The sequence below is a fragment of the Leuciscus leuciscus genome (genome assembly GCF_965113295.1).
Source record: "Leuciscus leuciscus genome assembly, chromosome: 9".
NCBI classification, from domain to species: domain Eukaryota; kingdom Metazoa; phylum Chordata; class Actinopteri; order Cypriniformes; family Leuciscidae; genus Leuciscus; species Leuciscus leuciscus.
The window spans coordinates 514,514-529,751 of NC_138733.1; the positions used below are offsets into that span (position 1 = coordinate 514,514).

The following is a 15,238-nucleotide window of genomic DNA, read 5'->3' on the forward strand; positions in this document are numbered from 1 at the left end:
TGAAACCCACAATAATATTTAATTATTGCTGTCCCAAACCCTAACCCCTAAATTTCAACTTATGAAAATGATATTGAAAAAAAATTTGCAAATTTTTCCATTTTTGTTTAAAAAAAAAAAATATATATATTTTTTTTTTAAATGAAGTTCAAAATTTTTTTTTTTTTTTTTTAAATCATGAAACTTTATCTAAAAAAAAAGTGTCCTGCATTTTCATGTCACTACCAAAACAGTGAATGTTGTAGTCCATTGGCTGAGACTGATTTTTCCCACACCCCACACCCTTTTGATCAGGAAATATCCCTGTGTCCCTCTCTCTCATGTGCTATATGGTGAGGAGATTGATCCCATCATTTTGAGGTAAATGTGTTCTAAAGTCTAAAAATCTGTGTGTAACTTTAAGGAATGTCACTACCAAACTCATTTTTTCTGCTATTGAGAAAACTTTTTTGGGATGTTATTCCATAAAATGTAGTTGTTATATGTGTTCAACTGTTCTGACCAGTGATTGCTAATCATGTGCTGATTAGCATCTTCGAGCTAGGCTCAAAAGTATCTAAAATTGTCACTACCAAAACAGTCACAACCGAAACATGTCTTGAAGTTTCGGTTGTGACATTATTGTTTTGGTAGTGACAAAAGGGAACACATAATCCTTTATTTGGAGGAATAAACTACATTTTAGTACAGTTATGCAAATAATTACTACTGTAGCATGTTTTAGTAGTGTTTTAGTGTTTTAGTATGCAAGATTCTGTTAAAACTCTGTAATGTGATGAGGTTACAATTACTTAAGGTTGCAGTCCATGATACTAGCTTAGGTGTAAGGCTGTTGTCTGTTATGTTAATTTCTATGATTAACTTGACAGGGAGAATGACATAAAACACCAACAGGGTTGCCAGGTGCCAGTGAGGTTTTCCAGCCCAAAACCTCGTCAAAAACCGCGAGAATGCACAAAAAAACGCCCAATTTTTCTTTTTGTGGCTTGTTTCTCGTTTAAACACATTGAAATCATTAACAAGCTTTAAAGTGAACCATTTTTCGACTTAGCCTATCTGATTTTAGAAACAATATTCAATTAAATGAACGCAAAATTAGGCACTGACTTCAGTCAGACTATTCTAGGCCTATTAACTATAAGCTTATGTTACGGAAAATAATGCGATCAACTTAGGCTATCAATGAGTCTGTTTATTGTCACTAAAAGTCGCTTGGAACAAGAGCATTCAGTAACATAAAAACATCGAGTAGATATGGACATAAAAAATAACCCACTTTAACATTTCAGTTATTTCAAATGGCAACATGAAACATGCATATTAGGATTATTTTTTATGATTTTAAAATCGATTTATTTTTTATTACAGAATATTACAGATATTAATTCAAATTAAATTGCTTTATTTTTGCCCTTGCTTATAGATGAGGTTGACAGAAGTTAGCCACTTTCGATTCAATAGAGATGAAATGTGTCATTATTACAGAGCTGCACGATTCATCTTTAAAAGTCTGTGATCTCGATTCAAACACCCACGCGATCTTATTCCAGTTTGTCTATTAAACCTTTGACAAAATCATATTCAAATCTGTGTTGGCGCTGCCGCTGACCAAGAAAGAGTGTCATGAACAGGTCATGAACCGCATTGACAGCTACCTAAGTTTGAAAACCCCGCAATCTACTATGTTGTTTGAGGGGCGGGCGGTGCCGGCGTGCGTCACTTTACGATAGTGGGAGGGAGTGTCTGTTGTGAGGTTAGGGGGCACGTCAGCCAGAGTTGTAGTGTGTGTGTGTGTGTGTGTGTGTGTGTGTGTGTGTGTGTGTGTGTGTGTGTGTGTGAGTGAGTGAGACTGCCTGCTGAACATTGGGTCGCAGGAATAAGGATCTGAAGTGCCGGTGTTTCGGCAACAAAAACCCGCCGAACTCATCTGAAACCAGCCCAATTTTTATCCACCCGCCCAAACCCATTTTTGCCCGCAAAATAGATTGCAAAACCGCCCAATCTGGCAACTCTGAACACCAACATGCCTAAAAAAAAATAGAAAAACTACAAGAGAGACAGAGAGAATACAAACAAAGGTTGAGGGAAGACCCAGTGAAGTACGAGGAATACTTAAGGAAAGAAAGATAAAGAAATAAGAAATGAAGGGAAGAAGGAAAGTTGAAGAGTATCAGTGAATTATCTGACAGCGAGCAAAGACATGTCAGAAAAGCATGGAGGAAAAGACACATGATGATGGTGAAAAGACATTTTGCAGGGCTTCCACACCACCTACACTGTAAATTTTTTACTGCTATTTACTTAAAAAAAATTATGGTAACAATATTACACATAATATTTTTGAGTAGTTAAAGCTTGATTTCATTCATGGAATCTACCTGAATAAATCATGTAAAATGCCCTAATTTATTTAGTCTATGACATAATGAATTACATTTTTTTTTAGTGAAATGTGCTTTTTTATTTGAAGTATTTTTTATTCTCAAAATTGTGTGAAGTCAAGTGAATGGATATGACCTGTTTATATTTAACTTTGAGATATATTGTTTTATTTAAAGACTGTATGCTGCTAGGACAGCACAGAATCACACTTGTTACTGCACTATCATTAGCAGAGTTATTGTTACATGTGTAAAACAATGCAGTTATTCACAACCTAACCATAAGCCCTACTCTTCTGCACAATGGTAACGATCAAAACTTTAACATAATAGAAACTCTTTCAAATGTCAAACATACCTGAACTTTAAACATTAACAGATGTTTCCCTTTACTCAAAAACACATGAAATAACACTTCATTTCAAGATTTACTCTCTATTTCCAGCCATGTGCAAAGCATGCTGGGAACAAACAATGGTGTCTCTATATAAAACCACATAAATGAGCTAATTCTCTTAAAATAAATAGGTAGCCCCTTTTCCTTAATTTGATGAGGTTTATCAGTTCCTCAATTCAAGCCTTAAAATTGTGTTTCCTTAAAATAAAAATAGGAAAATGCATCTCTTGGTGTTATTAGTGAAAAGTTCTCAATATTTTCAATAAAACACTGAACCACAATTTTCTTAATAAAATATACATCATATTTTTAATGATCACCTCAATTTTTTTTTATGAAAATTACAAGACTCATGATTCATTTTTTACAGCACTTCCAGTGAGGGTGATCAGACACCAGTGCACATACACACTGGGGGTTAGGGTTAGGTTAGGGTACACACACACACACACACACACACACACACACACACACACACACACACACACACACACACACACACACACACACACACACACACACACACACACAGACAGTTCAGTGGTTCTGGAGATTTATCTGAATGACTCATAAACAAAATGTTGAAAATGTGAAAATAAAACAAAGTGGTTCTGAAACAGCTTCTACATTGTAAGTTGTTGTTGTTTTTTTAGGAAGAAAAATCTATGAGCATACCTCTTCTCACTCGCACCTCAAGACCCAAAGTATAGAATAGCTCTATGTGTTCTTATAAGATATTTACTGTCTGATGTGTGTCTGCTATATGTACTGACTGCATATGTGCATCATAGTTATTTATTTATATTAACATAAAATGTGGACAGTCTGATTCAGCCATGGCAAGTATTGTGGTCACTACCAAAACATTACTGTCACTACCAAAAATGTGCAGTCACTACCGTAACATGGGATGTTTTGTCAAAAATAAAGTATATTGAATTATCAACTAAGATGTTATGATAGTGTTTGGTTCAATGCATATTCAAACTAATGAATCCTTAACTTTGAAATCAGTACGATAAACTTTATGCCTTCGACAAAGAAAGAGAATACAACAAATCTCATAAATTACACTTAAAATATTATTAAAATTATAATCTTTATTGATTTAACCTGTAAAAATATATTTTTTTTATATATATTTATAAGGTAGATGTAAACAAAATCTTAATAGGTCATTATAAGCCTTCTTAATAAATTATTTAATATTGTGTTTCGGTAGTGACAAATTTGGGGAGAAGGAAAATATTCCAGCATTTTCTGAAAATACAATATGAGAATTAACTGCACAATTACTAGAAAAGCGTACCTTGGATATTATACAATTTGCATACATGCAAAATTTGTGGGAAAAAAACAAAAAAATGTCAAGATGTTTCCAACTCTGACTTTGCACCAATTCTGTAGAATGGCCATATATGCCCATATATACACAAAAAAGCCCATATATAATTGAGAAGTGTTAAAGTATGAATATATGTACTGAGAAAATAAGTAACTGAAGAAAGAGAACAAAAGAGTTTAAAATGAACATGTTTATTAACAAGAGTAAAATGTTGTTTGATAATTTAAAGTATATTAGTGGGATAATTCACAACTGTCAAAATGTCTTTTTTGTAGTATGAAACTAATAGTTCTAGACACTTGAGGAAACAGAGTAATGTCTTAAAAATGTGCTTTATTGTAAATTGTCTTATGAATCTGCATAAAGTTTCTGTTGAGAGAACAACGCTGGAGTTTTGTGTGGTTGTAATATTTTCCCCCGTCTCACGGGAACAACATAATCACTTTGTTTGCCTTTTGATTTAATAAAAATCATAAAAATCATAATTATATTGAGCAATCAGCAGATCTTCCAGCCGGGCAACTGAGATCCTATTGGCAGTGTCTACGGGACAGCCAGTTTCCCCTCGTCACTATTACCTCCTCTTAGTGGTCCATTCACGACCCATAACCCTTCTAGTCATCTCGTGAAAGACAGTTACTCTTGCTCACACGCATTGATCTTTGAGTATACAACTCTGCTAAGGTCTGCCCATTTAAGCTTGTCATATAACAGATCATATACTCAGAAATAATGTATAATACAACAATAATATAAAATTCTACCAAATTATGACGATTTTAATGAGTAAAGTAGCAATTACTTTTTTGATGTAATGAGTAAAGTAACACATTACAAGTAACGTGCATTACACAATCGGATTACTTATTGACGTAACTGCAAATTACATTCTGTTAACACAAATACATATACTTACAGCCCAAAAGGTTACTGCAGATTAAGTATTTCCAAGAAACACAGTCATAGTAATAGTACGAATTGTAGCTGAAATGTAGCTAGTGATGCATGACGTCCAATTTAGTGGACAGCTGATTAATAAGAATTTCCTCCCAATCTAAAATCAATACTTGGAAAATTTGTTCTCCTTAGAATTAGACTTTATTTAGATGTTACTTTGATGTTACAACAGTCCTAGGATAGAAGGAATGGATGGATATTCCACAGCAACTTGGTATTTCTGACTGGCTGTCGGCCATCTTGGCTTGAAAAAGAAAAACTCTCATAAGTAATGACTTGCCTCTTGATGGCAGCGTACAGGACGATGCTCTAGAGTCCACTGTAGAGAGTGATTTGTTACTATGCAAGAAAATTGTTTTTGAATAGCTGTCCACTAACCTCTATGCGTGAAAGGGTTAACTCGTGCACGAGACAAAAGCAAAAAAGCAAATAGACTTTTCAGTGTAAACACATACACACACACACACACACACACACACACACACACACACACACACACACACACATATATATATATATAAAGTGTGTGCAGAATTATTAGGCACGTTTATTTTCTGATCATATTTTTTTTTCAGGCACATTTTGCCAATTCCAAACCATATTAATCTTAATAACTACTATTAATTTTGTATTTAATCATTTATACGTGATATATAATTGTTCATGAAGGCTGGAAATGAAAAACGGCTTATATTCAGGTGTGCAGAATTATTAGGCATGTTTTCTTTTACAGATAAAATAAGCGCCACCATTTTCCAGAACTGCAACCTACCTGGAGTCTCCAGAAGAGCAAGGTGTCAGTGTCTCAGAGACTTGGGTTAGGCAAATGTTTACATTCCTCCAGACGCGTGTGTGAGCGTGGCGCTACAACAGCTGGCTGAACATATAGCTGAAATGGAACAAAGGTACCCAGACTCTCTTTTAATCATTCTTGGGGATTTTAACAAAGCAAATCTCTCCCGTGAACTGCCAAAATACAGACAGCATGTTACATGTCCTACCAGAGACAGTAATATATTGGACCACTGTTACACCACGATAAAGAATGCGTATCACTCCGTCCCACGGGCAGCTTTGAGGCTCTCTGATCACTGTTTGGTTCATCTTATACCGACCTACAGGCAGAAACTGAAATCAGCTAAACCTGTAATAAGGACTGTACAAAGATGGACCAACGAAGCAGAGCAGGATCTACAGGCCTGCTTCGATTGCACTGATTGGACTGTTTTTGAAGCTGCAGCCACCGATCTGGATGAGCTCACAGATACTGTAACATCATATATCAGTTTCTGTGAGGATACATGCATTCCTACCAGGACATTCTTATCATTCACTAATGATAAACCATGGATAAACGCAATGGATAAGACACATGCCTTTGGTGTGAGAGACCCGGGTTCGAATCCACTGTGAGACACCAATGTGTCCCTGAGCAAGACACTGAACCCCTAGTTGCTCCAGAGGCGTGCGACCTCTAACATATATAGCAATTGTAAGTCGCTTTGGATAAAAGCGTCAGCTAAATGAATAAATGTAAATGTAAATGTAAATCTGCTTGTCTAAAAGTCTGCGCTGACCAACTGGCCCCAGTCTTCACGCAGATCTTCAACAGATCATTGGAGCAGTGTGAAGTTCCCTGCTGCTTCAAACGCTCCACTATCATTCCGGTTCCCAAAAAACCTAAAATCACTGGACTTAATGACTACAGACCTGTCGCTCTCACGTCTGTGGTCATGAAGTCATTTGAAAGACTGGTGTTGGCCTATCTGAAGGACATCACTGGACCCCTGCTGGATCCCTTTCAGTTTGCTTACAGAGCAAACAGGTCTGTGGATGATGCAGTCAACATGGGACTGCACTATATCCTGCAACATCTTGACAGACCTGGGACTTATGCACGGATCTTATTTGTGGACTTCAGTTCGGCCTTCAATACCATCATCCCTGATCTTCTCACAGCCAAACTGACTCAGCTCTCCATGCCATCCTCAATCTGTCAGTGGATCTCCAGCTTCCTGACGGACCGGCAGCAGCGAGTGAGACTGGGGAAGCTCACATCCAGAACCCTCACCATCAGCACTGGCGCCCCCCAAGGGTGCGTTCTCTCCCCACTGCTCTTCTCCCTGTACACTAATGACTGCACTTCTAAAGACCCCTCTGTCAAGCTCCTGAAATTTGCAGACGACATCACCGTCATCGGTCTCATCCAAAATGGTGACGAGTCTGCTTACAGACTGGGGGTTGAACAGCTGGCTGTCTGGTGCAGCTATAACAACCTTGAGCTGAACACGCTCAAAACAGTGGAGATGATTGTGGATTTCAGGAGAAAATCCCCAGCACTCCCCCTCTCACCATCGTGAACAGCACTGTGGAAGCAGTGGAGTCATTCAGGCTCTTGGGCTCTACCATCTCTCAGGACCTGAAGTGGGCAAATCACATTGACTCCATTGTGAAAAAGGCCCAGCAGAGACTGTACTTCCTTCGCCAGCTGAAGAAGTTCAATCTGCCACAGGAGCTGCTGATCCAGTTCTACTCAGCCGTCATTGAGTCTGTTTTAAGCACTTCCATCACTGTCTGGTTTGGTTCAGCTACCAAATCGGACATCAGGAGACTACAACGGACAGTCCGGACTGCAGAGAGGATTATTGGTGCCCCCTTGCCAACCCTCCAGGACCTGTACTCTTCCAGAGTGAGGAAGAGAGCAGGTAAAATCATCACAGACTCCACTCACCCTGGACACCCCCTGTTTGAACTGTTACCGTCAGGACGGCGACACAGATCACTGGCCACAAGAACATCCAGGCACAGGAACAGTTTCTTTCCACAGGCCATTTCCCTTCTGAACACTTAACATGCCCCCCAAGGCATATGCCTGTAAGTGCAATACTCCCACTGTCTAGTGCAATATTCTCTAACTCAGGTGATATTTATATTTATATTATTCATACTACTCCAAATACTGTAAATATGTTCATAATCTGTAACATGCACTAGACTCCCACTGTCTAGTGTAATATTCTCTAACTCAGGTGATATTTATATTTATATTATTCATACTTCTCAAAATACTGTAAATAGGTTCATAATCTGTAAATGTTTATTCAGACTAAACCCAACTGTGACCCCTTTTTTTACTTTTTATACTATTTTTTTTTATTTTTTATATATTTTATTCTTAGAATTTGTATTACTATGTTTCTTGTTGTATTTGTATTTGTATATGTGCACTGGAAGCTTCAGTACCAAGAAAAAGGTTTCTTTGCCTAACCCAAGTCTCCGAGACACTGACACCTTGCTCTTCTGGAGACTCCAGGTAGGTTGGTGTTCTGGAAAATGGTGGCGCTGGAGACTAAAGGGTTCCTGATGGTTTTACACTTAATTCTTCACCTTAATTCCTCATTCTTTTGCAGTTAACATGCGTATTTTCTTCCCCACCTGTTTTTGTCTGACCCTGCTGACCCAATGAGCATTTCACTGTCCAATGGTCATGCCTCAACTGCAATCTCTAGTATTGCATTAGTATTGCATTCTTCTCATGGGGATTTAATAAAAAAATTACTTTTCAGTCTTAGTTAAATCTCTTTTTGGCTCATTTTATCTGTAAAAGAAAACATGCCTAATAATTCTGCACACCTGAATATAAGGCGTTTTTCATTTCCAGCCTTCATGAACAATTATATATCACTTATAAATGATTAAATACAAAATTAATAGTAGTTATTAAAATGAATATGGTTTGGAATTGGCTAAATGTTCCTGGGAATAAAATATGATCAGAAAATCAACGTGCCTAATAATTCTGCACACACTGTATTCAGTGGGGAGAACAAGTATTTGATACACTGCCGATTTTGCAGGTTTTCCCACTTACAAAGAATGTAGAAGTCTGTAATGTTTATCATAGGTACTCTTCAACTGTGAGAGACGGAATCTAAAACAAAAATCCAGAAAATCCCATTGTATGATTTTTAAGTAATTAATGTGCATTTTATTGCATGACATAAGTATTTGATACATCAGAAAAGCAGAACTTAATATTTGGTACAGAAACCTTTGTTTGCAATGACAGAGATCATACGTTTCCTGTAGTTCTTGACCAGGTTTGCACACACTGCAGCAGGGATTCAGCCCACTCCTCCATACAGACCTTCTCCAGATCCTTCAGGTTTCGGGGCTGTCGCTGGGCAATACGGACTTTCAGCTCCCTCCAAAGATTTTCTATTGGGTTCAGGTCTGGAGACTGGCTAGGCCACTCCAGGGCCTTGAGATGATTCTTACGGAGCCACTCCTTAGTTGCCCTGGCTGTGTGTTTCGGGTCGTTGTCATGCTGGAAGACCCAACCACGACCCATCTTCAATGCTCTTACTGAGGGAAGGAGGTTGTTGGCCAAGATCTGGCGATACATGGCCCCATCCATCCTCCCCTCAATATGGTGCAGTCGTCCTGTCCCCTTTGCAGAAAAGCATCCCCAAAGAATGATGTTTCCACCTCCATGCTTCACGGTTGGGATGGTGTTCTTGGGGTTGTACTCATCCTTCTTCTTCCTCCAAACACGGCGAGTGGAGTTTAGACCAAAAAGCTCTATTTTTGTCTCATCAGACCACATGACCTTCTCCCATTCCTCCTCTGGATCATCCAGATGGTCATTGGCAAACTTCAGACGGGCCTGGACATGCGCTGGCTTGAGCAGGGGGACCTTGCATGCGCTGCAGGATTTTAATCCATGAGGGCGTAGTGTGTTACTAATGGTTTTCTTTGAGACTGTGGTCCCAGCTCTCTTCAGGTCATTGACCAGGTCCTGCCGTGTAGTTCTGGGCTGATCCCTCATCTTCCTCATGATCATTGATGACCCACGAGGTGAGATCTTGCATGGTGCCCCAGAGTGGAGTGGTTGGAGTCTGTTTGATTGAGTGTGTGGACAGGTGTCTTTTATACAGGTAACGAGTTCAAACAGGTGCAGTTAATACAGGTAATGAGTGGAGAACAGGAGGGCTTCTTAAAGAAAAATGAACAGGTCTGTGAGAGCCGGAATTCTTACTGGTTGGTAGGTGATCAAATACTTATGTCATGCAATAAAATGCACATTAATTATTTAAAAATCATACAATGTGATTTTTCTGGATTTTTGTTTTAGATTCCGTCACTCACAGTTGAAGAGTACCTATGATAAAAATTACAGACCTCTACATGCTTTGTAAGTGGGAAAACCTGCAAAATCGGCAGTGTATCAAATACTTCTTCTCCCCACTGTATATACAAAATGGCACGGCACAGAATATGGTGAATAGTGATTTGGATGCGGTGTGTGATATCAGAGCAGTGAAAGAAGGAGCATCAGCAAGACCATTTGTGCAAAATATTTGTGATATTTTTAAATATTTTTATCACAAAGAACATTGATGGCTAATTTGTCAAGTCAAGTCAAGTCACCTTTATTTATACAGTGCTTTTTACAATACAGATTGTATCAAAGCAATTTCACAGTGATAACATGAAAATAATACAACAAAGTTTGTTTCTAGAAGAAAATTGCGTCATTGTCTACCCTAAGTAAGGCAGACAAATAATATAATTGAATATTAAATGTCCCCAACTAAGCAAGACAAAAGCCAAGGCGACAGTAGCCGCGTTTCCATTACCCTTCAAATTGCGCAAATTGAAATTGCGAATTGAAAATACGCCCAATGGAAACACGTCAATTTCGCAAAAACTCCCATTTATCGCAAAAAAGTTTTTACGCTCGCATGAGGAGGTTTTTCAGGCAATTCGAAAAAGGAATATTTTGCAAAGCTGCAATGGAAACAGTTTTTGCGCATTTACAGGTCACCTGACTTAGATGATGCGGTGTGTTTGGACAGAATACGAGACAAGAGTTCTTCATTAAATTCATAAAAGACACAACATGACATCATGACTTTGCGTAAACATACACGCCACTTTCAAGTCAAGTGGCGTGTTATTTATACGCATTTTGAGCTATCCGCGTGTATGTCCACGCCGAAACGAACCGCCATCTTCCGCGTGTATGCCTACGCCGTTAAACGTCAGAGTGATTCCGCGTGTATGTGTACGCCGTTAAATGTCCGAGCGAAACTGAGCAAAATGTATATCTACATCTGGGGAGCAATATTTTTTTTCCTAGGATGGTAGGGGAACACTCATAAATGGTATTAACCCCAGTGACGGGTAGGTTTAGGGACGCGGTTGGGGTAGGTCATATATATTTATATATACAGTAATGTAACGTTAAGTCACCGGCGTTGATAAACACGCTGAAAATCGATTATGCGTGTTGATAACACGCCAAAAATGGAAATACGAATTGGCGTGTCATACATACGCCATTTCATGAGATCAGTCTGAAAGACAGAAGAATTACAGAAATACTGGATTTTAAACCTCAAAGAAATGCCACAATCAAGACCTCGGAGCAGAACTGCGGGAGAAACACCCAGAAACAAAAAATTACGTTTTAGTCGCATAACATCGGTTAATGGAAACGCCGTCATTTCGCAATCGTTTTTTATCGATATTTAGAAAAAATCGCAAAAGTTTTACGCAAATCTTTAATGGAAACGCGCCTACTGAAGGAACCAAAACTCCCTCAGTGACAGAATGGAGAAAAAACCCTTGGGAGAACCCAGACTCAGGCTGTTTCTCAATTCCAAGAACGCAGAGAACGGACTTGTGTTCTCGTGGAGACCGGTCTTGCCAAGCTTCCTTGGAAGAACGAACTCCGAACCGGCCGCAATGACTTCTGGGACACCAGGCAAGTACTAGCTCAAGTCTGCATTCGATGCATCCTCGGTATCAAGAACACATCCGGGTTCTTTCATGCGTCCTCTGTACTTGCGTTCTTGAGAATTGGGTCTGAACTTCGACGGTTAATGATGACGTAAAACGAGAACACAAGGACGTAAGATCGCTGAAGAACGCATATTGAGAAACACCCTCAGTCTCTCAGTTCTCCTCTGGCCAATGAACGAACAGTGTATGATTATGATTCAGGCAGCGTTACAGGTCAGAGGTCAGATTGGATCAGAACATTGAGAATATTATCCAGTTCCTCTGGTTGAAGATCGGAGTCACGCCAGTATGGAGATGAGTTTGTTGAGGATCAGTGCTGATGGCTGTGGTATGGATGAGGCCTTCACAGGGCTGATGAGGCTTTCACAGGGCTGATGAGGCTTACACTTCAGGGATGCGTCGTGGACGTGTGCAGGCGCAGGTCCTCCATCTGATCTGGATACGGCCTGGATCCGCCTGACTTCAGTAAACCTCGGGATAAACAGAAAGACTAACATTAGCGTAGATGCCATTCTTCTTATGATTGTCACAAGTATGTAGATGTCATTCAGAAAGAGGAAATCCAAGATGGCTGCAGGCTGCAGGCCTGATATGTTTGGCTTGAACAATCCGTCAAAAATCATGAAAATGACTTGACATCCAAGCAGATAAGTGAAGTTTATGGCTTTATATGGACATTGGGATTTAACTTGTATGAGTATTTCCCATTATTTTTGATGTTTTGGGGCACTTTTGATAATACATGTCAAGAGTGTGAAAACCAGCCAAATTTAAAATGGAGGATGTCAAGAAAGCTTTGAGAGAACTGGCAAAGAAAATTGATGGAATGGCTGAAAATGTGGGCAAGATAAGCGGTTTGGTAGAGGATGTGAAGAAACTGAACAACCTACTCGCACAGAAGGATGAGAAAATTGCAGTTGGAGAAAAGAGTTGATGACTTGGGGCAATATACAAGAAAAGAAGATGTGGTCATCAGTGGCCTAAAAACAACACACCGCACCTACTCCAATGTCATCCGAGGGGAAAGCAGCGAAGTTGATCTAACAGAGGGAGAAAAACAGACGCTGGAGGAGCAGGTGATTAAGTTCTTCAATAGCAGGAACATCTCTGTTCACAAGGAGAGTATCGCTGCTTGCTATACCCTCCCCAAAAGAAACGGACAAATGGAAAGAATCATCATTCTGAGATTTGTAAACAGAAAACAGAAAATAGAACTTTTGAAACAAGGAAAAAAGCTAAAGGACACGCAGGTGTATGTGAATGAACATCTCATGAAAAGGAATGCTGAAATAGCTAAACATGCAAGGGCACTGAAGAAACAAAGGAAAATCCATTCAACATGGACAAGGGATTGTAAAATTTGGATACGTACAAAGGCTTTATCTGGTGAGGAGATGAAGGTCCTGCTAATCCGGGACCTCAAAGACTTGGATAAATATGGCATTGTTTAGCCAACAAGAACATTCTCTTAAGGCCCAGATCTATCTGATAGAGGTTTGTTTCACACATAAAGAGCCCAACTTGGTGGTGGTGAGCAGATCTACACTTGCTTGGAACAATCCTGCTACAAATTATGAAGGTTTTTTTCTCCCTTTTTGGTTGAGACTGATGGTTGACTTACTGTTTTTCCAAGTGCTTTTCTTTATGTTCCAGAGACTTATATTGAATCCACTTTCTTATTACTATATGCTTACCTGTCGAATTTTAATATTGCAACTTCTCAACTTTTTTGTTGGATTTCTCTTGGATGAATTGCTCTATTATCACTTTCATTGGTGTGTATGTGCAATGATCTGGATGTGTAAGAATGGGAAGAATGTTCGTGATCACATTGAACAATTACTATGCAGGAACGAGATATAGACCCGGAAAGTAATTTTTTTGACCAAGTAACAAGAAATTGTTTTTATTATACTGAACATCAACTTAAGGAAAAATTCAACTTGGAGAATGGTATATCAATTGTACATTTCAATAGTAGGAGTCTATATGCAAACTTTGATAAGATTAGAGACTATTTGCAACATAATACCATGCAATTTAATATAGTCACTATTTCTGAGAGCTGGCTCAGTCATGACAAAGGGATTCACTTTGAATTAGAAGGCTATCACTTACATTTTGTGAATAGAGTAAATAAAAGGGGTGGGGGAGTTGCAATGTTTGTGGATAGCAAGTTAAAGCATATGATTGTTGAAAGTATGACGACTGTTATTGATGATATTTGTGAGTGTATAACGGTGGAAATCGATATGGGTAAAATGAAGAATATTATCGTTAGCTGTGTTTATAGAGCACCCAACTCTGGCATTGAAAGTTTTAAAGAAGTGTTTGAGGCCATAGTTTTGAATGCCAAGCAGAAGGTTGCTTATTTTTGTGGGGATTATAATATAGTTCCCTTACGAGAACGTTCTCTCGTACTGCGTTGCAAACGCTGTGGGAAAACTCCTTTTCTCGAGAATATTGAAGCCTTTATTTTAAAACGCATTGCTGCAGCACAGGAGAGAGCATCAGGCTCGCGCGAGCATGCTGATAGGCTGTGCTGTGGCAACTGCACGAACCAATGGCGGATAGGCAGAGGCGCGCAAACCAATCAGGGCGCTTGGCACACTGCCAAAGTCAAGCGCGCGAAAATACACGTGACCCTAGAATATAAATACAGATAAAATCCGCCATTTGACAGATTTAATCTCCTTCAGCTCGACTCACCTCGTCGCTGATCTTCTCCGGATAGAAGCCGCTCGTCGTCTGAAAAGCCTTCCAGCGGAACAGCTTCGCATCTCGGCATCTGCCAGCTAAGCGTTTCCCTGTGGCATCCGACGAGTATCCTTTTTTCTCTCTATCTAAAAGAGCAAAATCGCTGTTTTTACAGCGCACAGGCGTTGTTTCAAATGCCTCTCTCTCTCTGTCAATCTTGCGGGGTTCCCCTGCATGTGTCTGACAGACACACACAGTGTGCTGCCTGTCTCGGCCCTGAGCACGCCGAGTCAGCGCTCACTAAAGGCGGCTGCCTTTTCTGCGACGGGATGCCTGTTTCTACTCTCCGCTCGAGACTCGCCCTCGCTTTGTCGGTGAGTGATCCCGCCCATCTTCCGTCTTCGGCGCCCCGCGAGCCCCGTAGGAAGAAGCGACGCGAGCAGAGGCGTCCTGAATGCAGTGAGTTTAGCGAATGCACGCCGGGCCTTTCTCCACGTGCTTCGCCCACGCCCCCTTCTCCAGTTCTGTTTTCTCGGAGCGACCAACGCCCCTCGTCTGATGCGGCGGGACTCGTCTCTTTTGGCGGATCTGCTGAGGAAATGGATGGATGACGCAGTTTCCGTGGCGGCATCTGAGAGCGAGGATTGATCGGGC

General features: G+C 39.8%; 1 protein-coding gene across 1 annotated transcript in view; it reads left to right on the top strand.

Moving 5' to 3' along the window:
- The window catches only part of LOC309505862 (uncharacterized protein), a gene marked incomplete at its 5' end in the record, with an annotated part of 43,584 nt that overhangs the window by 281 nt on the left and 28,065 nt on the right, over positions 1–15,238 (top strand). Inside the window, one exon of the mRNA XM_082179325.1 lies at positions 295–332. Coding sequence (XP_082035451.1) covers positions 295–332 — 38 coding nt within the window. The remainder of the gene's footprint in view (positions 1–294; positions 333–15,238) is intronic.